This window comes from Taeniopygia guttata, chromosome 29 (assembly GCF_048771995.1).
Source record: "Taeniopygia guttata chromosome 29, bTaeGut7.mat, whole genome shotgun sequence".
Lineage (NCBI taxonomy): Eukaryota > Metazoa > Chordata > Aves > Passeriformes > Estrildidae > Taeniopygia > Taeniopygia guttata.
In genome coordinates this window covers 2,826,139-2,853,355 of record NC_133054.1, presented here as the reverse complement: position 1 = coordinate 2,853,355, position 27,217 = coordinate 2,826,139, and the positions used below count along the sequence as shown (strand labels likewise).

Here is a 27,217-nt window from a genome sequence, read left to right as displayed (position 1 = left end):
AACAATGGTGCGGTGAGCACCTATTCATTAAACTTCCCAGATGGACACTCAGATTAAGGAGATGACAGAAAGCTGAGCTTCTGGAGGATGTACCTATTACTTTAATGAATGGTTGGAGTCACTTTTGTGATTCATTTTGTTACCAACATGCAGCAAACCTCAGTGTGCCACCCCAGCGGTGGCAGCTCAGTGGGTGTGCCATGTGTGATGGTTTCTCCACTGAAATAAGTGGAGATAAAGGCCGGATTTGTCCTGGAGGAGTTGGCAAACACCTCCATTGCAGCCCTAATACTTAGGGACATCTGCTCAAACATTCCCTAAAGCCCCAGTGCCCTGGAGCAGCCAGATGGAACACTGGGCTCCTCACTCTTTATTTCCCTGGCTCAGCAAAGCCTGCAGGGTTGGAACCTCCATTTCCAGAGATTAACACCCTGAATTGCCACAAAACCACACGTTCCTGGAGATGCAGCAAAGCAACAGTCACGGCACCTCTGGAGTTATGATCCCTCCCCACACTGAGCAAGGTCATGGAATCCTAGAATCACAGGATGGTTTGGCTGGAAGGGACCTTAAAGCTCATTTTGTTCTGCCTCCTGCCATGGGCAGGGACACATTCCACTATCCCAGGTTCTCCAAGCCTCACCGAGCCTGGCCTTGGACACTTCCATGGAAGGGACAGCCACAGCTTCCTTTGGAGGTGCAAAGTCACATTTTGATTTCATTGCTTCTGATGGGGATTCCGTCACTGCTGAACCTACATCTCCTGTTTTGGGAAACTCTTCCTTTCATGGCTAGAGATGTGCCCATACTAGCTTTGAAATCCAGCTGGGCCCCATCTGTTGCCACCAGGCTTGGGAACCTGGGCTGCAGGAAAACCCAGCACTGAGTGACTGGAAAAGAAAGCCAAGAATCAGCACAGAGAAATGGGAATGGAAAATCCTCCTGTGAATCCTGTCCTGGGCTGGGACCCCATCATGGGCAGCAGGCAAGGGGGGTGGTTCTTCCACTCTGCCCTGCTCAGGTGAGACCCCAGCCCTGGGAGTCAGCACGGGCAGGACCTGGAGATGCTGGAGAGAGGCCAGGGGAGGTCATGGACATGTTTAAAGGGATGGAGCAGCTGTTGTGAGGAAAGGCTGAGAGAACTGGCATTGTTCAGCCTGAAGAAAAGGAGGCTCTGGGGTGACCTAATTGTGGCCTTCCAGGGCTCGAAGGAGACAACAAGAATCATATAGAGAGACTATTTGTAAGGGTCTGGAGTGCCAAGACAAGGGGGAATGGCTTCCCACTGAAAGAGAGTGGAGATTAGGTATCAGGAAAAAATTCTGCCCTGTGAGGGTGGGGAGGCCCTGGCACGGGTTGCCCAGAGCAGCTGTGGCTCCCTCACCCCTGAAAGTGTCCAAGGCCAGGTTGGACTGGGCTTGGAGCACCCTGGGATAGTGGAAGGTGTCCCTGTTCATGACAGGGGTGGCATTAGATGATTTTTCAGGTTCTTTCCAACCCAAACCATTTCATGAATCTCTGTTTCCTGCCAACAGGACTCTCTGGCCATGCTCTGTTGGAGGATGAAAGAAAGCACTTTAGGTAAACCTACACTTTTCTGGGCAAACTGTGCTGAGTGGGATCTTAGAAATTCACATTTTCATTTCCAGCTCAGCACCTGGATGATCCCAAGTGATTCAGGCTCCCTCTTCCCCCTCGGCGTGCCAGGATAGACACACTGGGGACATTCACTGGGGGAACTCCGGGGCAATTTCTCAGAGCAGCAAACACACATCAGTGTTTGGCCTCATTATTCCCTTTGTTCTTGTTATTATGTGGCTGATTTTTCTCCCTTAATATCCCATGGGGAAATCCACCTGCTGGGCACTGCGTGTGATCCCAGGGAGGGTGAAGCACCTGCATCTCTTGTTCCCTGTGCAGACTGGCTTGCATGTGGAAATCTCAATGATCCGATGCCAGCTTGGTGTTCAAGACATCCCAATAATTGCACCCTGGTATTCCAAGCTCCTCCTTGGCTTCACCTGGAAATCATTCCATGTTTTTTTTCCTTCAGGGCGTTTTTGCAATGCTGTCACTGCTCAGCTTAGCCTTCCTGATCCTGTCTGCAGCCAGGCTGCTCCCAAAGCACAGACAAGAGGCTTTACTTTCCCTTTAATTACTGAACACGACAGCTGTGGCTTCCTCAGCCTCACTTCATTAAGGGCTGACAAACACCCTGGGCTGTCCCCAAAACATCACTGCCCCTTTGAGGAGCTCCTTTCAAGTCACTCCAAGAGTTCATGATAAAGGGGACTAGTTGCTTCTGAGATTGCTACTGGGTCTGGCATATGTGCCTGTCACCCCACGGGGTTTAGCACCTCCTTCCCAGCCAAACCCCCATCACTCTCACACACAGAGCCCTACAGGGCAGGCTGTTGGCCACCACTCTGAATCCAGAGGTCTTGGATGCACAGTTCACTCCTTTACCCTGAATCCTCATTCTTTGAAAACAAAACTGAACAAGAACCTTCTTTCCCCTTACTTTATTCACATAGTAACTGCCAATTTTATTTTTGTTGTACAAAACAAGGCAGCTGGCAGAGGTCCTGTTTAATTCCTTATCCCAGATCAACATCTGGGCTCCTCCAGAACTGGAAGTGCTCTTGTGCAATAATATTCAGTAGCTTATTCCTCCTTCCTTTACTGTTCCAAGTCTTGAAGCCTGCTCTGGGCTGTGCCCTGTGCTTTCTGACAGGGCCTGTATGCCAGAAATTGTCCATTTTCACAGCAATGGAGGCGTCACAAACTTTGTGCCTAAAGGTTGCAGCAAAGCTGCTGTCCAGAGTGAATCCCCCTCATTTGCATCACTTTTGGGGAAATGCAGAACTAATTATTTAATGGGAGTCTCCCTCATGCAGCTACAGCCCAGGTTGGGGTGAACCACCAAACCCTCCTTCAATCCTGGAAATTAATAAATCTCCCTACTGTGCTGGGCCAGAGGATTCCCCACCTGAACCATGAAGAATATTGGTGGTATTTTTGTTCCTGTATAGAACTAACCCATAAACCTTGGTGGGTAACACAGCCCAGCTCTGTCACTACCAAACCAGGCTGTGCTGAACACCAGGGTGTTTCAAAGAAAAAAGTAAATCCAACCTGCATTTCCCTATGGATAGAAAGGGAGGGATTTCTGCTGTTCAAACACATCTCAGCAATCCCAGCTCCTGCCTCCCCCATCCCACCCTGCCCCACGGCACTCTTGCAGCACCATCCAGCTCCCAGAGCCAGTGCAGGACTGGTGACACTGGTTCACACTTGGCTGCTTTGCATGGCTGGTTGGGGCATGGGTTCCTTTCCTTTCTTCTGAGCAGATTTGTGGAGGGTGTTGTCTGTGGTCAGGAACTTCCTCAAGCCACCTCAATGACACAGACCTGGAAAAAGTGAGGAGGAGGAATCACGGAATATTCTCATTTGGAAGGGACTCAAAAGGATTACCAAGTCCAACTTTTACAGAGATAAATCTGCTCGTCTGTTCTCTGGGAAGAGCAAATTTCCTGAGAAGGTTTCATGGTTGTACCCTGACCCCTTAAAATTAGGTCAGAATTTACCCAGATGTTAGGTTTGGCCACCAAAGAAATAGGTACAATGTTCCCCATGTTCCAGGGCTGAAGAATAAAAAAAAAAAATATTTGGAATTTCCACTAAAAATACCTTAAAGGGAAGCCTTGTTAAGCATAGGAGAAAAAAACCCTGCATGATCCCACTTTGCTTTATCCAAGGAAGTGGAGAATTCTCCCCACACATTAAGCCTGGACCACAGGCCTGGAATATCTTTGTCCTGCCCTGATCCACCCCTTCACAACTCAGATCTCTGACCAAACCTTCCCCCTCCCTCCCCATTAGTAACATTGACCACATCACAGGGAACAACTTGCTTTGGAATCAAGCATGGATTGTGGAGCCATCTGACTGCAAGGAATGAGTGTTGGCAGGAGGAACTAAATAGGGACTAATTTCTTACCTATTGTCATGGTTTGACCCTGGCACAATGCCAGTGTCCCCATGAAAATACACCCTCCCCAAATGAGTGCTGTGAGATGTGAGCAGGAACAGAGTAGAGCACGCTCAAACTTAGAAACAAAGGAAAAACTTTATTAACCCACAACTACAATAAAAGACACACACTGAATTCAGGACGAAAACCTTGCAAAACATTCCTCCTCCCCCCACCCAATTTTCACCAAAACACAATGAGATACAACTTGGACCCTCAATCAAGTTACCACCCTTCAGATAATCAATACTCAGTCCATCAAGGGAGACAGGAGTATCTCTTGCACCATAGACCCCCCCAGGAAACACTCTTGCAACCTCTTGTGTTTCCATGTCACTCATGGCACTGCCCGGAGAAAATCTGCCAGTGTGACACTCTCCTCTCTGTGTCACAGTGCCCTCACCGCCGTGCATGGACAGAGACTGCTCATAGGGCTCCTTGAAGGATGCTTTGCCGAGGACCAAAAGAACAATAGTTTCTCATTTTCGGGACAACAGTCCCCCCCATCTTCTCCTCCCCTGGGGTCGAGGGTGTTGAGAACAGAGATCTTCTTCTCTGAAGACAGAGGGCATCACCACACCCTCCTCAACTCTTCTCTGTTCACTCCATTCCTGCACTCACTTGGCTCAAGTCATTGCATCCCCCTAAAAATGCAGTCTTTGTTGCAGGAGACATTGGTTCAGTCTATGGCTAACAAGAAAAGTCCAGCCAAGGCCACTCCATCATCTCCTCCCACCTAGAATTTCTTCTTTCAACATCTCAGGTCCCAGACTGTCTCTTTTCTCTTTCAAATCGAGGAGGAGTAGTGTTTTGCAAAGCTTTCTTTTTCCCGGGAAAGGGTTAAAAGGCTAAAAGAGTTGATTCCCAGGACTCCAACTCTCCAGCACCTGCCCCCGCCCCACTTCACTTTCTCCTCTGCCGGTACTGCCAGCACAGTCTGTGTGTCTCTCTCCCTCTGGGGGGGGAACAAAGACATCTCAGATTTTCTCCACCCTTCTGTCCGCAGAGGCCAAGCTGGTTCCAGTCCCTTCACCCCCTGGCCTACCCCCCCAGGGGAATCAAAGAGAGCCGGTTCTCTGCTTTTAACCCCCTGTGTTCTCAGAGGCGTGTCCAGCCTTCAGTGGTCACCCCAAGTGCCAATATCCAAACCTGACTGCTGATTGGTTTGACCCCACTTCCTGAGAAAATTCGCTTCCATGTCAAACCATGACACCTATCTAGCCACAATCTGTTCTGTTTCAGGTTCTTTGGATCTTGTTTGTTCCCACCTCCCCAGGGCTGCAGGGCTGAAAACCCAACCTTGGATTTCCCATCAGTGCAGCTATGAGTCCCTCATTTGGCTCCACCTTTGTGTGCTGGAACTAGCAACAATAGAGTAATGGGTGTAGTAAATTTTGTGTTTGGTAATTAGGAGAAAGCAATGTCTCAGAAGAAGAGACATCTCATTTGGGGTCAGAAAGGGGAAACAAAACCACTGGATTCCCAGGAGCTGGAAACAGACTGATAATTGAATAGCCAAAACCAAAGGAGCCCAGATCATTCCTGATAATCATTCTCTGGGAAAAATCTGCATCCACTTCACAGAATCTCAGAATCACTGAGGCTAGAAAAGCCTTCCAGGATCACTGAGTCCAACCTGTGGCCAATCCCCACCTTGTCACCCACACCACAGCTATGAATGCCATGTCCAGTCATTCCTTGGATACCTCCAGGAATGGGAACTCACCAGTCACCTTCTGTCCTCCCGGAACAACTTCTAAGACATTTAAACCTTTTCTTTAACACCTAAAATCAAAAGCTGAAATAGCACAAGTTGATTTGGTTTAAAGTGAGATATTCCAAACCAAATCATTGTAGTGCCACTGGGGACTTCCCAGTTTGACTCTGTAAGGAATCCACCATGGAGAAAAGTAAAAATCCCATTCCTACATTCTCAGCAAAGGATGAGGCAGATTTGCTCCTGAGATTTCTATATCTCTCTCACAGTCCCAGGTGATTCATCCCCAGAACTCTGCTTGTGCTCCAGCTATTTAATTGTTTTGTAGAGTGGGAGCAACATGGGGATCACCATGATCACCAGGATTCATCCTCCAACTTCTCTGCTGCCAGAACACCAAATCTCTGCACTCCCCAGATTCTGAGATTGTTAAAGCCAAGCCTAAGGCACAAACATCCTCCCCTCGTGTCCCTCTCCTGATGTGCTCCACCACCACCATCTCCACAGAGGCCGAAGAGGGTTCTTGTTCCTGTAAATCTGATCCAGTTTTTGCTGTTGCCATTGATTCAAAGGCTGGATGAGTTTGGTTTTCCCTTTTCTGCTGCTCCTAAGCTAAAGGGCTCGAAAAACTCCTCATTCAATGCTAAAGTGCAGAGGTTCAGCATCTTTATCTTATTCCAGGTCAGGAGAGAAGGAAGGCGCAGAGAGGCCAGGGAAAGAGCCTGTCTAGTGGCAGGCTTAAGAAAATGTTTCTTATCTTGGATTCCTTATCTAGGCTGGATGGAAGAAATGTCTCTTGAGCTTGCCTGGTTTTGTTTGGCTTGTGATGGTTGGTGTCAGCTTTTGACGTAAAAAAAACGTTTTGGTAACTCTTACACACAGGGAAAAATTAGCAAGTGGAAAAGCTTAAATGACAGCCTTGGCTCAGAGACCATTTCCTTGTTCCATTCATTCTGCCAGGGTTAATTACCAGCTCAACTATTTACTGGGATGGGTGTTCTTCCCGCTGTGGCTGCAGTTGTGCTGCTGTTCCTGCCTTGTGCTGCAGGGACACACTGTGGCCAGCACTTCTGAGAGATGATTTTCTGGGTGATGATTTTCTGGGAGATTACTTTCTCTCTGTTCCTGTCAGAGTCCCACCTCTTCCTCCTCTTCCTACATTCCGGTCCTGGTGCAATCAGTGCAGAGAGATGATGCAGGAGAAGAAGAATCCCATTGAAGAATCTTAAAGCCCATCCCATTGCAGGTTGCTCCAAGCCTTGTCCAAACTGGCCTTGGAACTTCCAGGGATGGGGCAGCCACAGCTTCTCTCAGCAACCTGTGCCAGGCCCAACCCTCACCTTTCTGTCTATAAATTAAGCTCAGGTTGGGTGGGTTGGTGCTGTGAATCTCTCCTGTTTTAAAGACGAATTTATGGCGGAATTGTCCCACCCTGCTCAGGATGATTGAACTGGAAGATGCTTTTAGGAAGGGTGGGGAGGGGCCTGATGCAGGAGGAGAGACTCCCCTCTCCTCATGCTGCTCTTCTGGCAGCACAGGTTTGTTTTTTTTGGAGGAGGAACCCTCTGACTAGTCCATGTGTCCCTTGGATGATGGAAGAGACCTGGACTGTGCCCTCAGCCTGGATGGCTTTGCTTCTTCCCATTCTCTTCTTCATCTCCTCAGCCATGGTAGGCTTTGGTTTGGTGTCCTGGGTTTGGTTGGGATGACATTAATTTTATTAAATTAGTCAACCAAACCCAAGACATTAAATAGAATAAAATTCCTGGAATGGTATTCTAATTTTTTTTTTTCTTGCTAGAAAAACTTAATGGAGACGTTGCTCCAGTATCAACATGTTTTCTTTGATTATTTTTAATTGACAGAAATTCCAGTTCCCCAAGTTATAATGAGTGTTTGAACTTGTTTCTATTGAAAAGAAAGGGATAAATAGTCAAAATACTCCTTAAGACTAAAAAGGAAATAAAAATAATAAAGTCAAAACAATCCCCAAGATTAAAACACAAAATAAATATTGGGAAGGCAGGTAGCAATGCCTTGCCAGGAGAGAATTTTGAGCTTATTTTACAGCTTTAATGAATGATTTGAAAACCATTTGAGATGAACCTTTTTCCTTTGCTCCAGAGATAAAATTTTTAAGAGCTGTAGCCAAAGAGAGAAAAATAAATGCAGCCTTCATTTCCCTCTTCGGTCTGCTAATATAGCTCAGAATATCTGGGAGTTGGCTCCAGGAGGAGGAGGAGGAGGAAAGGAGCTGCCCTTGTTTTGGGTGAGGCAGGATCGTCTCCCTTTCTTCTCTTTATTATTCAGGCTAGTAAAAGTTAATTATTCCTCTGAAATTAGGCAGTCACCTCCCGCTTCCTCAGTCAGGAATGGGAAGAGTCACCCTTGGTAATGCTCCGAATATTTCAGGCTTCTGTCTCAGCTCAGCCCAAGGCCCACAGGGACAGTCCAGGCTTGAGTCCTCTCTCACCCGGGGCTGCCTCGGTGTCTGACTTTAATGTTCAGGGGGGAAAGCTCTGGAAATCCTGGGGCTTGCAAGACCCCCACCCCTCTAAGCTGGGAATGCCTTGCAAAGCCAGTTCCTGTTTGTCCAGAGCATAAAGGCAGAGAAGGTGGGGGAAGAACAATGGGTCAGGTCAGCCAGGGGAGGACCAAACGCCAGCTCCAAAGCAGGGCTTCCTCCTCCTCCTCTTCCTCAAGAAACCATCTTTTTAGCAAAAACGAACAGAAAGGGACCTCAGCACAAAGCCAAGACGAATCATGCCAGGTATGGGTTGGGAAGGGATGGCCAGGCCTCCTCACAGACACAAGGCCCAGATTTGGAGCTGCAGAGTTTCCTGAACACATGACCAAGGCTCAGTGATATCCAGACACCACACAACAAATTCATGATGATCACACAATTAATGGAAGCTGACTGATGTGAGATACTCCTGTTTCCAAATTACACTTGCAAGTGGTGAATGAAGCAAGCTCAGATGCATAATTTCCCACAGAAGTGCGCTCCATCTCATCTACCTGGAGCTGATTAAAAATGAAACTGCTGATCTGGGATTCCTCAGAGAGAGGGCACAGGTGGAGTACAAGCGTCCACCTCACTCTACCAGGGTCTGACACACAGCTGGTCAAAGCTGGAGGAAGTATTTTCCACTCTCAGCACAGAAATTACATCCCCTGCTGTTCACCAAAGGTGCTGATCTCCTTCCCCACCTCACCCTTTAATTGTCTCCTTTTTTCAGGTTGCAATTAGAATGTTGCCCTGTGAGAGTGGAGAGATTACTGGGGCTGCATGGCCTGTAATTCTTCCTGGACTGGAGACAGGAAGAAATTCCCTGTGATAATAATGTCTGCAAGTCCGGCGGGGAGAGGCAGGGAGGATTCCTGGGAACTTGCAGGCGCCAGGCATGGGACACCCATGTTTGGGTTAATCCCCCTGCCCGGGGCTGCCTCCAGAGCCACGACGGATCCCATTGGTGCAGATGGCCTCAAGCTTGTTGCATTTCATGCTAAATTATGCACCTGTGTTTGGCCAGATGAATCACTCCATGGAAATGTCATTTTTTCCATGAAATGAACCCCCAGCAACCCTGATGAGCTCAACATGGGAGACTCCAAAACATGGGGCAAGTCAATCCCACCTCATTATGGCCAAGAGATCTCAGCGCCTTTAAGTTACACAATTCAAATAACACTTTGTCATCACCAAAGCCACTAAAGCCAAGTTTTTGTATCTGAAACACGTCTCTGGTCCCACAGCCCTGATCACCAGACCTATGAGCCTAGAAGGGCAGTGCTGAATTCAGCTTCATTCAACTGCTCTGACTTGAAAGAATCAAACAAATACATTGTTTGAAGTTTGCAACAGGCTGGAAAACACTACCAATGCATTGCTTAGGATTATTCTGGAGGTTTCTAGAAATCTTTGGCATCAATTGTTAATTGGTCTATAAAATATCTTATGTGATATGATATGAGCAGATAAATAAAACACAGTAACCCCAGTGACACCTGAGCCCCATCGTGTCCCAAATTGCTCAATGAGAATCCAAAGGTTTCCTTGGTTCTTATTCTCCCCAGAGTATTTTTTCACCTATTTTGTAGTTTCTTTAAAAACCATCTATGGAAAAATTGACAGACAAAAGATGTCCTTTCAAAGCAGTTTATTGAGGACACAGTGAATAGCTGGGAAGTTTGAGCAGTCAGTGGGAACACCTCCATTCGTACAAGGTGTTAACATGGACAATTTATGCACCAATAACTTTCCTTGGCATTTTGGGGGGATGGAACAGGAAAGGGGGTGATCTCTTCTAAAAATCAGCACGCCTTGAGCCAGCCACCCCAACATGCAGAAGCAAACAAAAGTACTATGTGTTCATCCACGAGCCAATTCCACACACAAAAAAAAAAAAAGCTGATGGCTGTGAAGTAAGGAGCAGGTGCTTTGAAAATTGCCTTGTTTCATATTTAAGAATAAATTTGCAGTGCAGGGTATTCTTGGACCAAGAAAAGATAGGATAAAAATAGAGGGAGTCTGCTCTTTGCAGCATCTCCTGGGAAAGTTAAGCAGTTAAATCCTCACTCTCTTTTCTGAAATGCTTTGGGAGGAGCTGGAAGAAAAAAGAGGGCTCTTGGAGCGGGGAATATTGTTAATTAATCTACTTGTTATGAGAAAAGACAAGAGGAGGAAGCAGCGCAACAAACAAACCCTTAAAGCTGCGATAACCTAAAGGTAGGATTCAGAAATCACACTGTGCTGAGCACCTGCAGGAGAAGTTTCTAGAGGGGTCTTTAGGCTTGGGGATTCTGAAAACACAGCTCAGGGGGATAAATCCGGGGCTAATAAATGTGGGAATGGGTTTGGTGATAAATGGGTTTGCTACTAACGGCAGAGGACTCACCCTGCATTGTGTTGGCACGGGGCTGGCACATCTGAGCGCCGCTGTCCTATGGGACCACACAGGGGTCTCTGACAACCCCAAAATTCCCCACCACACCATTGTTGCATCCCACAACCTCAGGGCTGCTGGACACAACGACGGGGGGCCCTGCCAGCTGCCGGATGACACAGCCCTGGTTCCCAAAGCTGAGCACTTGTCCAGCCTGGCAGGGCCCCATCCTGGCATTCAGGCCCCCGCTCCCAGCACTGACCACGGTGCGGGCTGGGTATCCCCCGCTGCGGGAGCTGAAGCCTCCGGCTTTGCAACTGACCCCTCCAGCCTGGCAAAACACCTCTGGGATGCACTGCTTGGCCACGGAGCTGAGGACTCTCTTGGGGTGGATCCCAGCACTTCGGGAGCTGAATCCGCCGGTCTGGGAGCTGTGGCGCCCAGCCCGCCTGCCCAGGGAGCCGTAGCCACACACAGCCCCATTGGCCATCATCCCGCAGTCATCGGGGATGTTGTAGCCACTGCTGACCACAGCTGCAACAGAGCCCATGGAAGTCAGCAGTCAGGGAGGAAAATGATGACTTTCACAAGGCACTGTGTTTCATGAGTGACAGAACCAACCAAACCTAATTTCCTCAGATTCGTCCAATGTGTCTGAGCCCCTGCTCCTTCCTACTCCTTCCCCATGTCCCAACACATCCCCTCATGGATCCTCCCCCTTCCCATCTTACTGGAGCCTCGAAGGTTCAGTACATATCCCATGGTCCCCAGGACATCTCCCTGTTGCCTCCAAGGGTAGGAAAGGGTCTTGAGTGTGACCTTCTCCCGCCACTCCAAAAGCTGGGCTTTTTTTAATTCAAAGGTATTTGAGATTTCTGGGCCTAAACTTTCCAGAACTGGAAAAGGGAGGCAGAGGGACCTGGGGCAGACAGATAATGCTGCTCCCAAAGGTATCTGTCCTAAAACAAGAAATTTTCATTGCTGAAAAGGTGCAGTTACTTACACACGCTCACAGGGTTCCCCACACATATCCTGTGGGAGAAAAGAGAAACACACATTACTCACAACTTCCAGCCACAATCCAGACAACTTAGTCCTTTGTTGCAGCACATCTCACTATCCCTAGGACAGAAACTGTTTTTTATTGGCACTCATGTGGCCTTCATGGCCTCCAGGCACCTCTCCAGGTCCAGTTTCTATGAGCCTGGGTAGATCTTGTAGAATAACTTGGGAGCAGGAACTGCCACAGCCTCAGATACAAAATGTGTCACAAACCTGCTCTCTTCACCCTCCAGAAGAGTCTTGTAGGTGGCAATCTCAATGTCCAGAGCCAGCTTGACATTGAGCAGCTCCTGATAGTCCCGCAGCATGCAGGCCAGCTCGTCCTTGGCCTTCTGCAGAGCATTCTGCAGCTCAACGTGCTTTTCCCGAGCATCTTTGAGGGCACAATCTCCACGCTGCTCAACATCACAAATGGAGGTTTGCAGGCAGGAGACCTGTCAGGGGAGGAAACAGTGTAGGTGTCTGCAAAACTTATCTTAGTTTTTGGACACTCTGGGTTTGGATAAATCTGCTCTTCCAATTGCAAACAGGGAAAACCCACCAGCATCCCATCCCTCTCTACCCACTTTTCACTTTGCAGCCAGGGCCTAGAGCAGATGTCAAGTTTTCTAAAGATAAGTGTATCACCTTGCCCTGTGTCCAAGCTGTCCTACTTCTCTGGAAATGTCTCCTACCTGCTTCTTGACACTCTCCAGCTCACACTGCAGCTTCTGGATCATCCGGGTCAGCTCTGAAATCTCACACTTGTTGCTCTGCAGGTCATGGCAGAATTTCCCTCTCTTATCCTGCAGCTCCTGAAACTGGAACCAAGAAATAGGACAATCGTCACTTCTGGCCTGTGACATTGCCAGGCACAGACCCAGATGGCCTCTTACTCACCCTGGTCTGGTAGAAAGCATCAACTTCTTCTTTGCTTTTCTGGGCGATCTCCTGGTACCAGCACTCGACGTTCTTGATTATGCTTTCCATGTCCAGGTCTCGGTTGTTGTCCATCTTGACAATGACCGAGGTGTCGCAGAGCTGGCGATCGACCTGGGCCCTTTCCTGTAGGGTGGGAAGGGCTTTGTCAGTTCTTTTCACCTCTCAGGCTCTGCAGGGAGGGAAAGGCTGGGACACAGAGTGGCTGAGGGATATAACAAGTCAAGAAATGTCCCTTGGGATGGCTTAGCCGAAAATCCTGCAGCAGGATGAGTTGCCACCTGTGACTGCTGACCTACGTGCTGACCTGCAGCAATTCTGTCCACATCAAGGGCAAGGAATTGGAGTGACTTAGCCCTTGGTATCCTCTCATCTCCTGCTGCCTGAGTGATTTAATGACAGGACTGAGCTGGGAGTTGCTTCAGCTCTAATCAGGCAGCTGCAATCCAGAGGAACGAGACAGACTCATCTTTTCTCCAGGGTAGAGTTAGGACACAACCAATTCCTACCTGGAGCTGCATGAAGGAAGGGGGAACCACCCTATCTCCAGCATAATCATGTTAATTTTATATCAACCTTGTACTTCCACACTTGTAGTTATTCAGGGCTTTGTATGAGACACATCCCAGAGGAGTTTCAAGAAGTAGAAATTTGGAGCACCTGAAGGATAAGACAGGACCACCAAAGTTCCAGGATGTACCAGAGAAACTCACCTCCTCAAACACACATTTCAGAAGCTCCAGCTGCCTCCTTAACAGATCCACCTTCACCTCCAGCTCTTCCTTGTTCAAGAAGATGCAGTCTGCATCCTGCAAGAGAAGAGACACACACATTCCAGCCCAAACCTGGCTGCAAATGTTGGAGAAACACACAGAGGCAATAACAACAAGACAGAAATGTGTCTCAACAAGATTTCAAGAGAAAAAAAGGTGTGAGAGGGTGAGTCAGGATATCCTGGTGCCTCCTGAAGGAAAACGAAACCATTCCAACATGACTTACAGGAATTAGGTGATTTATCACTTAGGACACAGCTACAAACCCACAACTGACTAATGAGTATTTAAACACAATTTTTTATTATTCTTCAAATGATTCCTGCTTTTCTGATGTCCAAGAATAAAGGATGTGGAGAGACAGAGAGAAATAACCTGGTGTTCTGGTGTGACCTGTCCTTCTCTGTCACCCTCCCACATGTCAGAAATGTTTTTGAGGCAAAAAAACTGGTGCTGTAGTGCTGATGATATAAACTTTGAGGAGACATTATTTTTACTTTCTGCTTGGCTCTTTTCCCAACTCTGTGCCTCTTTCTAAGTCTCCCTCCAACTCATCATAACACTTTTGTGGGTTTTTGTTAATAATTAACTATTTCAGCCAAGTTTTCCCCCAAAAAAACCTACTACAGGTATAATGATTCATGTCGTTTGAGCTTCTCACCTTTTTGAGTGCCACAAATTCATTCTCCACAGTTGTGCGCCTGTTGATTTCCTCTTCATACCTGTTGGAAAATGAGGAAAAAAGGGCTGAGGAACAAAAAATGCTCAGACACTCAGACATCAACCATCAGGTACAAATGATAATAAGTTCAGGTATAAACGACAATTACCACCAGGTAAAAATGACAACTCTTTCTTGCTGGGACTGCCACCGGGCACTGCTAGATCAGTGTCTGGAGACCAATATTAAACCATCCCAAGATCAGAATCTTCTGCATGAGCAACATCATTACCAATGCAAAGAGCTTGCCAGTGAGACAGAAGAATGTGGCACTCCCAGAGGGGACATGCCACAAGTCTAGGAAAAGTTGCCCGAGATGAACCAGAAAAGCAAAGCGCCACCGGCTAGAGGATCCCAGAAGGTCCTTACTTGCACTTGAACTCCTCCACCAGCTGGCTTGTGGCACATTCTTCACTGCCCAATTTCTGCTTCTCACACAGCAAACAGTCCAGGCGCTTCCGCAGGTCACAGATGTAATTCTCGAAGTACAGTTCCAGGTTTTTCCCTTTTTTTGGCAGCACATATTGCTGCAGGAGGCCCCACTTGGTCTCCAGCACTTTGTTCTGCTGTTCCAGGAATCGGACCTGAAGGCAAAAGATAGCAATTCTTCAAGTAAAGATGTGAAGGCAGGGACTCAACACCTGTTTAACTCTCTGTGCTTAACCACAGGTGCAGTAATGGGATTTTCAGGAAGTGAGAGATAATACAGACCATGATCTGAAAGTTATCTGCCCTTATTAATAAGTCTTTATGCCACGAGTCTGAATTATTTCAATATCTAGAATTCAGACATTTAAATTATTTAGAAATCTAAATGTCATGTCTACATTATTTAGAAATCAAAGAGTCCCATGTCTACATAATTTAGAAATACAGGAGTCTGGTGTCTAAATCTACATTCCTTAACAAGTATTAGGAACAAAACTGCAGATGGTGCCTCTGATGTATTTTAGGATAAAATCAAGTCCCCAGACAGTGAAACTGCTTTGTCTCTGTTTTTTCTACAAAGGGATCCTTGGGTGACAGATCAGATTTTATCTCCAACTTTCATATATCTGGATCAAGATTAACCAGCTTTGCCTTCAGGAAAGATTTTGGACCTGTCGCTATATTTAAAGTCAAAGAGAGGAGGGAATCATTGGAATTATTTAACACATTATATTCACAGAAATATGAACCTGTCAGGGCTGTAACTTCCACCTAAGCTGCAGAAAGAAATCCAATTTGGAACGAGACTGTCCAAGAGGAAACAACTGCAAGAAACTCCAGTGCAACCATGGCCATGATTCAAAACCCATGGAACGCCAGAACAGGGACAGGGCTGAAATGAGCCCCATTAGAAAAAAATCTCAGTCTGGACCAATGTGCTCTTAAAATTATTATTATCAAAAATGGTTAGAATTATCTTAAAATTCTCAGTGGAAAGTTGGAGCCCTGCATGGACCCAGCTCAGCGATTCATGGCAGAGCTGGACTGGGGCTTTGGAGGAGGTGGCACAAATGGGTTTGGTCAGGAAGAGCAATTCTGGAGCAGGTCTGGACTCACCTTGTCAATGAAACAGGCAAACTGCGTGTTGAGGGTCTTGATCTGCTCCTTCTCCTGGCAGCGTATCTCATGTTCCAGCGGGTCCACCCCGACGCAGAGGGGCTTCAGCAGCCTCTCATCGATGCAGATCCCTTGGATGCCATCAGCCTTGCGCTCCGGGTACCCCCGCACGATGCTGTATCCCCGGAGGCCACACAGGCCAATCCTTCCTCTTCCAGCGTTTCCATTGCCCATGCCTCCGAACCCCATCTCCCCAAAGCAGCCGGTGGAGCAGCCCCCGTTGACATAGGAGATCCTCCTGCTCCCGCCCAGGTTGCAAACGCTCCTGCTGCTGTAGGCACCGCACCGCACCGGCTGGCTGGCGGATGCGGCGTAGCTGCGACCGCAGATCTCCGAGGCTGAACTGAAGCCTCTTCGTCCCAGGACAGATCTCACTGTCGGTGCCTGCCTGCTCATTGTGGCTTATTTGGAGGTGGAATAGCAAAGTTATGGGGCTGCTCTGGTGCAGAATAGGAACAGGGATCCCACTGGAGAGACGTGGGGATGCTGTCCCTTATATATATTTTGGGAAGCTGGCCTTGATAGGATCAGGACGGTAATTTAAGTACTTAAGGGTTTGGTTTGCCTGGCAGCAATAAATGCTCCTCAAAATGCAAACCAGCCCAGCAAATAGTAACTACTGAGGAAATAAAAAGGAATCTAAAAGTGCTCTGTTTGCAAGTTGCCTTCGAATACATTACGGTTTGAAGTGCTCCCCTAACTTAGTGCTAATTATAGTTTAGGAACATTTTTGAAGGAACTCTTTGTGATTTGTTTGCAGTGTGTTGTTTGGGGTTTTGTGTCTCATAGGTCTGTGTGATGTGATGTTTTGCGGACTTGCACTTTGTGGGGGTAATTTCACAATTTTGGGTGCGGAAAAGTAACTCAAAGGAAAAATAAAAGAAGAAAGTCATCTGTAGAACAACAAATCCTGTGGAAGTTGTGTCATAATGGATCGTTTCTCTGTCTGAAACACTAGTATATTCACAGAGCTTAAGGTCTGGATTTGTATGCAAGGACTCAAAATATTTCCCAGTTACATGCACAGAATCACAGAATTCTGGGAATTCTGGGAATGTGCAGAAGCGTGGGAATCTACAGCATTTCACGATGGCCTTCCCTGAAACACCAGTGAAGTAGATCAGGTTACATCCAGGATCTGTGACGTATTTCTGTTTGCCCACAGATGTATGTTCTGTGCCATCAGTGACCATTTTTTTCTAGAATTACGCTGTTAGTTCTTATTTGTGACAGTTAATTCTTTGCCTTTCACTATTCTGGAGCTCCTCACAAGGCTGGGTGTCAGAGGCCTTTCAGACTTGCCTCCTGGAAGTCTCTACGGGGAACAAAAAAGGAACAACAGTCTGTTCCAGCTTGGTGAGATCCGCCCCATTCACCAAGTGACAGCTGAATTTGGGTGACTTTGCCAGACATGTCCTTGAGACCTGGGGAGACAGCTCTGAGGCAAGGAGTCCCCGGGGCCATGCTCAGGGGAATGGGGGTAATTTGCTCTCCGCAGGGGCTGGGCTTTCTGCACCAACAGAGGAAGTCTTAATGAGTGGATTAGGCTGGACACCCGGGAAGGCTCTGACTCACACCAGGGGGAAGAATCCCTCTCTCTCCTAATCACCAGCCCAAGGAGGTGAGGCAGGAAACCTCTCCAGGCCGTCTCCAAACTGGCAGTTGGAAAGTCAAAACAAAAGAGCTCTTTCAGCTCTTCATGGAAGAAGTGTTTGAGAGAAAAAAAGGACATAGTTCAAACAAGTGAACACCCTCAGTCCTTCCTTTCGAAAGGAGCAATGCTTGGAGGAATCTCCGTATTTTACAGTGGGATGGCAGCTGGAGACACCCAGGTTCTATATTCCCTCACCCTCATTGACCTCCTCCAAAAACATTTTCCAAGAGTCAGGATGACAAAAATTATGCCAAACCTCCTCCAAACACACAACTTTCTAATATCAAGTGGTTGAAAAGAAGATGCACATGGAAACCGCAGGATGTGACTGCAGCTCCAGGATCCCCAAAGCCATTAATTGAACCTGTAATTGCAACTTCTGTGAGCTTGAGGGGCTGGTGGTATAAATTACTTGTGTAAACTGCTACTTTTGCTCTATCCAAAAGGGATAATTCCAGATATTTACAACATTCAGATGACACCTTTGTTTGTAGTAGTTCAGGCTTACAGTGTAAACTGGGCTGCCAGCACAGCTGGAAATATCAAAAAAATATGAGAGGCTTCAAAAGCTGCAGTTTGGAACTTCCACAGTCCTTGAAGTTCTAAACAGATTTATGAGAAGCAAAATGCAGATTTTACTCCAAAGAAGAGCAGTTGCTCGGAACCCTGTGGAGGAAACCAGCCTCATCATCAGACTGAAGATGTGCCCCATTCCTGCTCTGCACCCCATTATCCCAGCTGGATGTGTGGGAGACACTTGGAATGCAGCATAGGCTGCAATTAAACATCTGTGAAACAGCTGTGCTGCAGCAGCTCCAGTTCCCAAACTCGTGAGAGCCACTGGGTTCCTGAGAGGGAAGAGATTTTGGGTAAAGTTGCTCAGCATTGGGTAAAATTTGTGTATTAGCCAAATTCCTGTTACTTCTTCTGGATCCCAGTGGGACAACAGCTTCATTTAATGTCTTTTAGGTCTTTCCAAGGAATAATAAGTGGTGTATAAGACCTCAAGAATAACCAATTTGTTTTTGTGAATATGGACGTGGGAAAGGGGAGAGCACTCAGTAGAAAAACCTGCAGCTTTTTGACTCAAAAGAAAAAAAAAAAAGAGAGGATGAAGTGAGGAAATCAAAAAGGAAAATATTTTGATGAGGGATTGGATAAGTCATTTTGACAAGTTGCAATCTCTTCCTTTGTCAGCATTTCACTCCCTGAATGTGCTGCTGAAAAAGGAATTCATTAGAGGAGCGGTGGCATTCTCTAATTTGTTTTTTGCCTCTGGAGATGAATCCGGATGAGCTCTCAGAAGGTGTTTTATGCGATAGTCTCAAAGGGCTCTGTTATTATCCTTAGCCATTGAGAGTTCCTCACAGTCAGGTTGGACAATGGCAGGAATCTGCCTGTGCCACAGCCATTTGATACATGTAAGATTGGGTCAGAACATGGACTTTTACAGTTTCTCAGACAGGAAAGATTCTTGTCCAAGTTATTAATAACATGTTGGAGGATTGATTTGATTAGTGCAGCCTCTTGTATCCTAAAGCCAAAGTTATCCAAGGCAATTCAGTCTGGTCATATGTTTTTGCCTCTCATTAACAATCCAGGTGAGAAGTCAAAGCTGGGATTTTCAAGGAATATTCTTCATAAAATTCATCAAACACTGGGCCTCGGTGCACTTTCCTCCCTCCTTCAGCCATTAACCTGGCCACGGATTCTAATTTCCTCTTTGAGACTCCCTCTCTGGCTCATGGAAAGAGATCTGGCATCTCCAGACAGTGATTCATCAACTCCCAAAATAGGCAGTGGAGGCAGGTGGGAGGAACCCACCTCTGCAGCTCCTTCCTTCTGTTCTCCCTGGAGACCAGAGGCTGTCTAGACAACCAGACACCGGCCCCGGCGCCTGCTTGGGGAGGTTGAGGGAGGTGAAATGAGTCCCACCCTTTGGGCACTAAATTTCTTCAGCACCTTTGAAGTCCTAATGAGAGCCCAAACATCCCACACCCCTGGATCCACTCGGCTCGCGGTGCCAACATCGCCCAATCCTGCAATTGGAGGCTCCCAGCAAAGCAAAGGCTTGATTTGATCTTCCTCCTGTTGTGATCTTCCTCCTGTAGTTTTCTTCCTCCCACAGTGGAAATGAATGTGAGATGTATGGGAATCCTGGATCAGGATGGTGTCCCACTGCCCGGCACAGCAAAAGTGTTAGAAAAGGTAAGAAAATACCTCAGTTGTTAAAAGGTTTCAGAAATGTCCCTGTAAATCCACAAGATTGCTGATCCCTTCCAGCTGAAGTGGTTTTCCAGATGAAGAGATACCCTGAGCCATCCCAGGGAAGGAACTGCCTGTGGAAAGTGGGAAGTGTATTCAGCCAGGAGAAAAGCTCTTCCTATGCCAAAAGTCCAAGGCCCAATAAGGATTGGATTGGATTGGTGCAGCTTTGGGAGGTGCTGCAGAATGTCTGATGTTCAGAGGCCAGGTTTAAGTTAAACATTTCCAAGTCAGCTTATCACATCTTGAACTTGTGATAGGGGAGTTTGGAGGCAAAGAAATAACCCTAATTCCATGTCATTGCCCTGATTTATTCTCCTCTTGCATAAAAAGTGAGAGGATGATCTGTTTGCAATGGGAAACCTTTGACGATCAGAGCCCTCCTAATGCATATTTATACCTGTTTGATTGCTCTTTTCTTGTCAAATCTTTCTTGTGCTTTCCTTCATTAACGATTGAGCCTGACGTATTTTGTGCTTCTCATATTTGACTGGGAAATAACTTCTTATCACATGAAAGTGTGGGGGCAGAGGAAGCTCTTCCAGTCCTGAATCCAAATAATTTTGGTGAGGAAAGACCTTTATTCTGGATTTTGCCTTTGGTAAAATGTATCTGCCCAACCGCAGGTTCATTTCTTTGTTATGCTCTTTCATCAGTTTAACCACAAAACACTTTAATATTTCTTTTTATTATTAATTTTATGTTTATTTATGTTACTTATTTCTGGTTTTTTAATCTGCTCAACTGTACAATGAAACAAAAAGATCCCCATTTGATCTTTTTGAAAGACTGAATCATACTCATAGGACCTCGAAAACTTTGTTGAAAAACCAACCAAGCACATTACAGGGCTTTTTTCCCCCATAATAACCTCTTCCAGCAGATTTTGAAGAGCTGTAAAAAAATGCATTTTGTCATCTCATGTCTACAACAGACGGAACATAAAAACACAAAGGCTGAGATTATTTCATTCTGAATTTTAGAACACCCATTGAATCCAGGTAGGAGTCAAATTTGGTGAAAAAAATCTTAAAAGACCTTAAATTTACACCAACCAAAGACTGGATCTACATTATTGGATCCATATTGCCCCAGACCTGGAAGTCTCCAAGGCCAGGCTGGAAGGGGCTTGGAGCCACCTGGTCTAGTGGAAGTTGTCCCTCCCCATGGCAGGGTGTGGAACTGGATGGCCTTTAAGGTTCCTCCCATCCCAAACCATTCCATGATTCCATGACTCTCTCCAGACTGCTCTGCCTCCTCTGTATAATTAAGACTTCTAATCATTAGATATGTCTTGTGCAATTGAGGAATGGGCATTTCTGTACTTTTGGTAAACACCTAAAAGCAAATGGTAACATGTTGGCTCTCCATTAATTTTACTGGAAAAGGAGCAAAAGGTTTAAAACCACCCAGGAGAAATGAGGGTGGTGTGATTTATGTGTGTGCAAGGAGCACAAGTGGAGTAATTCATCTTTGCTGACTCCAGCAGGTGGAATTCTGAATTAAGATTTTCTTTATGGCTTCCCTGCCTCCACATGGATGACGAGTCATTCCCAGGACATCACTAAAATCCTTCCTTCCTCTCTGTGACTCCATGTGTCCCACCATAAAACTCCACTAAGTCTCCTAAAGCTGCATCAGAGAGACTTTGATGAGCTCCTTTTCCAGAAACAGTTCCCAGAACACTTTAGGGAAAAGATGTGGGATTATATCTCACTGTTTGGCACAGTGATAGCAAAGGTTTAGTGAGGAAAAATAAAAGGGAAACAGGAATTGAGTGATAAGAGAATAAATGCCCCAACACAACCAACAACCCTTTAAAGAAAAAGTGGAAATCAAAAGGATTTGTGGGTTTTTAATGTTCCAAGTGTCCGTTTTTGATGTGATCCCAGTGGAGGAGCTTTTCTGATGTGGTTTCCTGATGCTCCAGTGTTCTCACACCCAATCTGCCTCTCCCTTGTGTTGAGGTGGAGTTGAGGTTACTTTTAGCACTAAAAGTGGAGCAGGACTTTCATTTTTCTACTTTAGCCCTTAAATCCTGCATGTCACAGCCTTCACAGCTGAAGTTCAGATCTGGCTGTTCCTGGGACAAGGAAGTCCAGTTAAAATCCTCATGCCTGGTCCACACATCCGTCATGGCTGAGCAGAGCTGCCCATGCTCTTGACAGCCCTGCAGCTCTTTGCAGCCCTGCAGTTCTTCCCACACCTCCCAACTGCCCCAATGTCTGGAAAGGCTGAGCCCCTCTAGCCCTAAATTCCTCTCTCCTGGGGATGCAGCCAGGAGCACCAGGGATAAATTTCCCCACTTCAGAGCCAGCCACGCTTCTGGAGGTGAATCCTCCATGAGAGGCACAAATGTCGTGGGGTCAGGATGCAGCACTGTAGGAGGACTTGGATCTTCTGGTCTGTCCAGACCCACATCCCAGGTCAGTCCTAGAGCCAATGGAAATCACTGTTGTGGGAAAACATAACGGGAGTCACTCATGTGGAGGACGCAGACTTCCTTCTCCTCCCCCTCCAAACTGCTGAGAGATGGTTTAATTTTGCACGGAAATTTGAAAACCTTTATCTTACTTACATACTCCAACAGGGCTCCCAAGGCAGATCTCAGAGGAGAAGGAGGTCACAAGGTTATCATGATGCAGCAAGCATTTCTAGCACTTTTCACCCTTCTGGGGCTGTGGAGGAGCCCCAAGGTCTGAGCACTGCCTACACATGGCTGTGGTGGAACCCACCTGCCCTCTTCACCCTCCAGCAGAGTCTTGTAGGTTGTAATCTCAATATCCAGGGCCATCCTGCCATTCCACAGCTCCTGGGAATCCTGCAGCATCCATGCCAGATCATCCTTGGCCTTCTGGAGCTCATCTTGCAGCTCACTGTGCCTTCCCCAGGCATCTCTGAGAGCATGACCCCCACACTGCTCAATGTCACCAGGTGATGTTTGCAAAGACAACACCTTCTGGGGGGACATGAGACATCCTGCCTTTTTGTGTCTTCTTTTTCACCATTCCCAGCTCTAAAAGAAAAAAAATCCTACTTATTTTGAGAGTCTTAAACTTTTTTTTTTTTTTTTTTTTTGGGGGGGGAGGATTTGGGCTATTTTAAAGGAAAGCCAAACATTTCCAAAATCAATAATCAATTATAAAATATTCCAGGAAGTCTGAACATGTCCCTGTACTGCCAGACTGGGTTTGAGTTTTGTTTGGAGGATACCAATACTCTACCCTAACTGGAACTAATAATTAAGGTTTCCCATTGCTTCCCGTTATAAACTATATAATGAATTAGATGGTCTGGAAATTATACCAGTTTCTACAGGTGCTGAATTACTGGTGAGTCATAATTCTGCCCATTTGTTGGATGCTTTGAACCCATGTCAGAAGCCAGAATTCCTGCTGAAGCAATTTCAGCAATTTTCTGAGAGCTGTAGGTAATCCCATGATCTAATTTGGTGCAATTAGTTCTTTGCAATAATCAAAAGGATCCAACAGAAAATGGGCTGGGAGATAATCCTTCTTCCCTGCTCAGCTCTGGGAAGAGCTTTCCTAGACCAATGGAGCCAGTGTGAGGCAACTCACTTTGATAAAGATGAAAGAAATTGTGGAATCATGGAATTGTTTGGATGGGAAAGGGCAGTAAAGCTCATCCAGTCCCACCCCTGCCGTGGGCAGGGACACCTCCCACTATCCCAGGCTACTCCAAGCCCCATCCAACCTGGCCTTGGGCACTTCCAGGGGTGGGGCAGGCATAGCTGCTCTGGGAAATCCATTCCAAGACCTCATCACCCTCGCAGGGAATAATTTCTTCCTCAAATCTAATCTAAATCGATCCTCCTCCAGTTTAAAACTCTCACTCCTTGTCCTATTGCCACAGGCCCTGCTAGAAAATTTGTCCCCATTTTTTTATACATGCCACAAAGGTGTAGAAAACACAGCTTGGGATGTGACACATAGGATCCAGACAGTAAATCCTATCCATCCCACCTGTTCCTTCATGTTTTCCAGGTCACATTGCCTCCTCTGGATCACAAAACTCAGCTCTTCATCTCTTGCTGCTGGGACCTGAGCTTCTTGAAGTGCCTACACTTTTCCTCCTCAAGCTCTTGGAACTGTTAGTAAGGAAGGAGAGAGCTGGGAGTCAATTCTAGTGGCTTACACAGGAGCCTTGAGTCTCTTTCCAGAGAGAATTAAACTCAGTTTAGAAAAAAAAATTGTGGATCTTAAGAGTGCTAGCAGAAAACAGTAAATTCTCCTACAACTCCCCATTCCCAGCACATGCCATCACCTCTCTTCCAGGGGTGTTCTCCTAGCTTTGAGACTCACAGAGTTTATCAGAAGGGAAAATTAGATCCAGAAATCACTTATTGAAGACAGGAACCAAATCCCACCACTTTTGCACTGTTATTTCTGACAGTGAGAGGCTTAAGAAGCTGTCACCAGTCCTACCCTGGCTCAGTACAACGCTTCCAATTGGGATTTGCTTTTCCAAGTTATACCCTCACACCAGTGCTCCATGCCCCTGAGGATACTCCTGAGGATTGCCCCCAAGGATGCCCCCATATCCAGAGCTCAGCTGTTGTCTATTTTCACAATGACAGAGGCATCACAAGGACTTCTCTCCAGCTCACTTTTCCTAAAGCCGTGCTAAGCAGCCATAAGTTACCAGAGCATCCCTGTCCCTGGATTTCGTATCTCACATCCCAGTAGAAGTAACATCACCATGAAGAATCTGACCTGAGCCACAGGCCAGGAATTGAAACTGGGTTTGGTTTATTTTTTTCAGATCTCAAAATCTTCCTGATCTGGGATTCCCCAAAAGAGCCTGATTGGTTAATCCAGCCCACATCTAGACAATGAGTGGATGGGAGGAAGAGCTGCCATAAGGAACGGTTTAAACAGGAGCATCCCTACCTGAGCAGAAATACATTTCAGGAACTCCATCTCCTGCTTTAGGGTTTCCACCTTTGCTTCCAGCTCTGCCTTGGTCAGATGGACACACTCCACATCCTAAAAGAGTTTCCAGATATTTAGGAGTCAAAATTGTGCCTATACAAGGATCTAAGACAATTCCATTATATTTTTGGAGTAAGAAATTTTATTTGAGAAACTCAGTTATCTCCTAACCAGCAACAGCTATGGGATTCCCAAGAATATATCCAGTATTGAAGAGTTCTTGCTGATAAACCATCATAATTCAAGCACAAGGAGCAAAAAACCACCATTTTAGAATGAAGTATTCTCTCAGTGGTGTGTTTTTCCACACCCCACACCTGTCTAAGGTCTTCTAAGAGTCTCTAGACCTGCCTCTTGCCTTGCAAGGAGTGGATCAGAGGAAACCCCTTGGATCTCTGCACCCAAACCTTCCATTCATCCCAATTCCTTATGTTCTTCAGCAACATAAGTCACTCTCAGCAGTGGTGCATCTGTTCACTTCCTACTCATATCTGGTGGGGAAAAGAAGAGACCAGTGAAGGTTTAGGAAGGTCATTCCAATAATGGAGACCTTGTTTGAGTGGATATTTAGGGGACAGAGTGCTTTGGATCTCATCCGTTTGGATCTCAACCTTTTGGATGTCAGCTTTTGAATCTCAAACTTTTGGATCTCAGGTCCTTGGAGCACAACATTTCAGGTGTCAGCTTTTTGGATCTCAGGTTTTTGGGTGGGATCTTTTGGATCCCAGATTTTTGCACGTCACCCTTTTGGATCTCAGCTCCTTAAGTCTTAGCCCTTTGAATCACAGCCTTCAGATACTGCCCAAGCCAAGAGTACCCTTAGTGCAGCTGTTGGAGCTCCAGCCCCGAGGGTAGTTTCTCCTCACTCACTGGCACCTGAACTCCAGCACAAACTTCTCGAGTGGCTCAGCTCAGGCTCCACCTGGTTCCGTTCCTGCTGCAGTGAGTCCAGACACTGCCAGCAGCAGCAGGCAAAGCTGCCCAAGACATCTTTGATGTCCCTCTGGGCTGGCAGCACCTGCTTCCACAGGACATCCCACTGGGCAGCCAATGCCCTGTTCTGCTGTCCCCGAAGTCGCACCTGCGCTCAGAGATCAAAGCCACCTGTTCAGGTGCGTGTTGGGATGACTCCTGCTGGGACCACAGGAGTGTGGGGACATAAGGAATCTGCTCTTTTGGGTCAGCAGTCCCTGGGCTCGTTAAACCAGGTGAGAGGAAAAGGAGGTCAATGTGACCTTCCTAAGCCTACAATCAAGTGAGAGGCGTCCCTGCCATGGAAAGGGGTTGGAACCGGATGATCCTTGGGGTCCATCCCAATCCAAGTTATACATGGTGGGATTGTTGAAGTGCCCTGCTGGACTCCATGATCCTGGTGGGTTGAGCCTTCCAACTTAGCATATTCTGTAGTTCCATGATTCCATAAATCCTAGAGAAAAGTGATCCTGCTGCTCATCCCTTCTCCAAGGAAGTCCTGGACAGCACAGCCCTTGTGATAGCTACAGAAACACCAAACTTTTAAATAAATCTGCATCAATGGGCTGAAAGTAGAAACCCTCATTCATGGATCTGGCTGCAGAAAGAAGCCACCAGTGCCAAACCTCTGCTGGACACTTAAGAGGAACAGCCCCCTCCCACTATTAATAATAAAACCAGATGCAGTTCATCAAACTATTTACAAGTATAAATCAGATTAAAAAAACATAATGTGCTTGACCTACGTTCATGGCAACAGGGTCACACATACTAAAACCAGCTCAAGGCTCATGAACCGCAGTGGAGAAGAAGAGATACTGAAGTCTGGAACACCAAAGTCTTCTCAATTCTCACCTTGTGAATCAAAGAGGCAAATTGGTTGTGGAGGCTCTTCAGCTGCTGCCTCTCCTGCTTTCAGATCCACTGGATTTCAGGGTTCACCTTCACATCCAGGAGCTGCAGGAGGTCCCTGTTGACCTGCACAAGGTGAGCACCTCCACATTTGCCCACCAACCCATTGGTGCCCCAGCATCCCTGACCTCCCCAGAGCCCGGAACAAACACATTTCCATCCCTTTGTGTTTTGGAGAATCTGGCCATGGCTCCAGGTTCCATAGCCTCTCCCAAACAATGCCCGGAGGCCGAAGTGCTGCTTCAGCCAAGGGTCAACACTAGGAGCAGAGGATGGTGAGAAGAATCTTCTCCCATGGGAAGCTCACCCAGCTGACAGCTGCTGGCTCATGCTGGAGACACCATGGAGGAGAGGATACAACCCAGAAGGACCCCTGTGCTCTGGCACGTCTGCACTCCTCCTTTACACATATATCAGGAGTGGAGCTTGGTTGATGAAAAGGAATAATTTGGGCCTTTCCTGGGGTTTGCAGTACCTGGTAGAAATTAGGAGGTTTCAATATGCAATACAAGTGAACATTTGTGAAATCCAGTAGAATTTCTCTAAGTGTAAATCATGCAGTCAGATTGAATTATTTTATTGGGTTAGTTTGTTCTGCTTCCCTACAGTAAATACAGGCTAGGAAATGGCCTGGTGAGTGTTTCTTTCTTCCAAGGACAGTTTCCTCTGCCATGAAGATAAGGTGGGACAGTTAATAGTGTTAGCTTGAAGAACAGAAGGTCCAGGGAGAACCTGGAGTCCCTT

The 27,217-nt window shown here is 46.7% G+C and overlaps 1 protein-coding gene and 1 pseudogene across 1 annotated transcript; both read right to left on the bottom strand.

The window, feature by feature from the left end:
- Positions 1-9,898: 9,898 nt before the first annotated feature.
- LOC100217876 (keratin, type II cytoskeletal 7) lies at positions 9,899-16,114 on the bottom strand. The gene is made up of 9 exons (XM_030259252.3): positions 15,659-16,114; positions 14,483-14,697; positions 14,054-14,114; positions 13,333-13,428; positions 12,581-12,745; positions 12,376-12,501; positions 11,915-12,135; positions 11,643-11,671; positions 9,899-11,173 (listed from the first exon to the last, which is right to left on the bottom strand). Exons 1-9 carry the CDS (start codon positions 16,112-16,114, stop codon positions 10,698-10,700), a joined length of 1,845 nt encoding a protein of 614 aa, XP_030115112.1. The 3' UTR covers positions 9,899-10,697.
- An 885-nt stretch (positions 16,115-16,999) lies between these two features.
- On the bottom strand, positions 17,000-26,803 carry LOC121468227 (keratin, type II cytoskeletal 2 oral-like; annotated as a pseudogene).
- Between the last annotated feature and the right edge of the window lie 414 nt (positions 26,804-27,217).

Bases quoted from the DNA above. Each gene is read 5' to 3' on its own strand.
- LOC100217876 (XM_030259252.3), bottom strand. From the start codon at position 16,114: ATGAGCAGGCAGGCACCGACAGTGAGATCTGTCCTGGGACGAAGAGGC. The intron at 13,429-14,053 runs GTGAGAAGCTCA...CTTCTCTTGCAG, and splicing joins AATTTGTGGCACTCAAAAAG to GATGCAGACTGCATCTTCTT. The intron at 12,502-12,580 runs GTGAGTAAGAGG...TCTTGGTTCCAG, and splicing joins ATGCTTTCTACCAGACCAGG to TTTCAGGAGCTGCAGGATAA.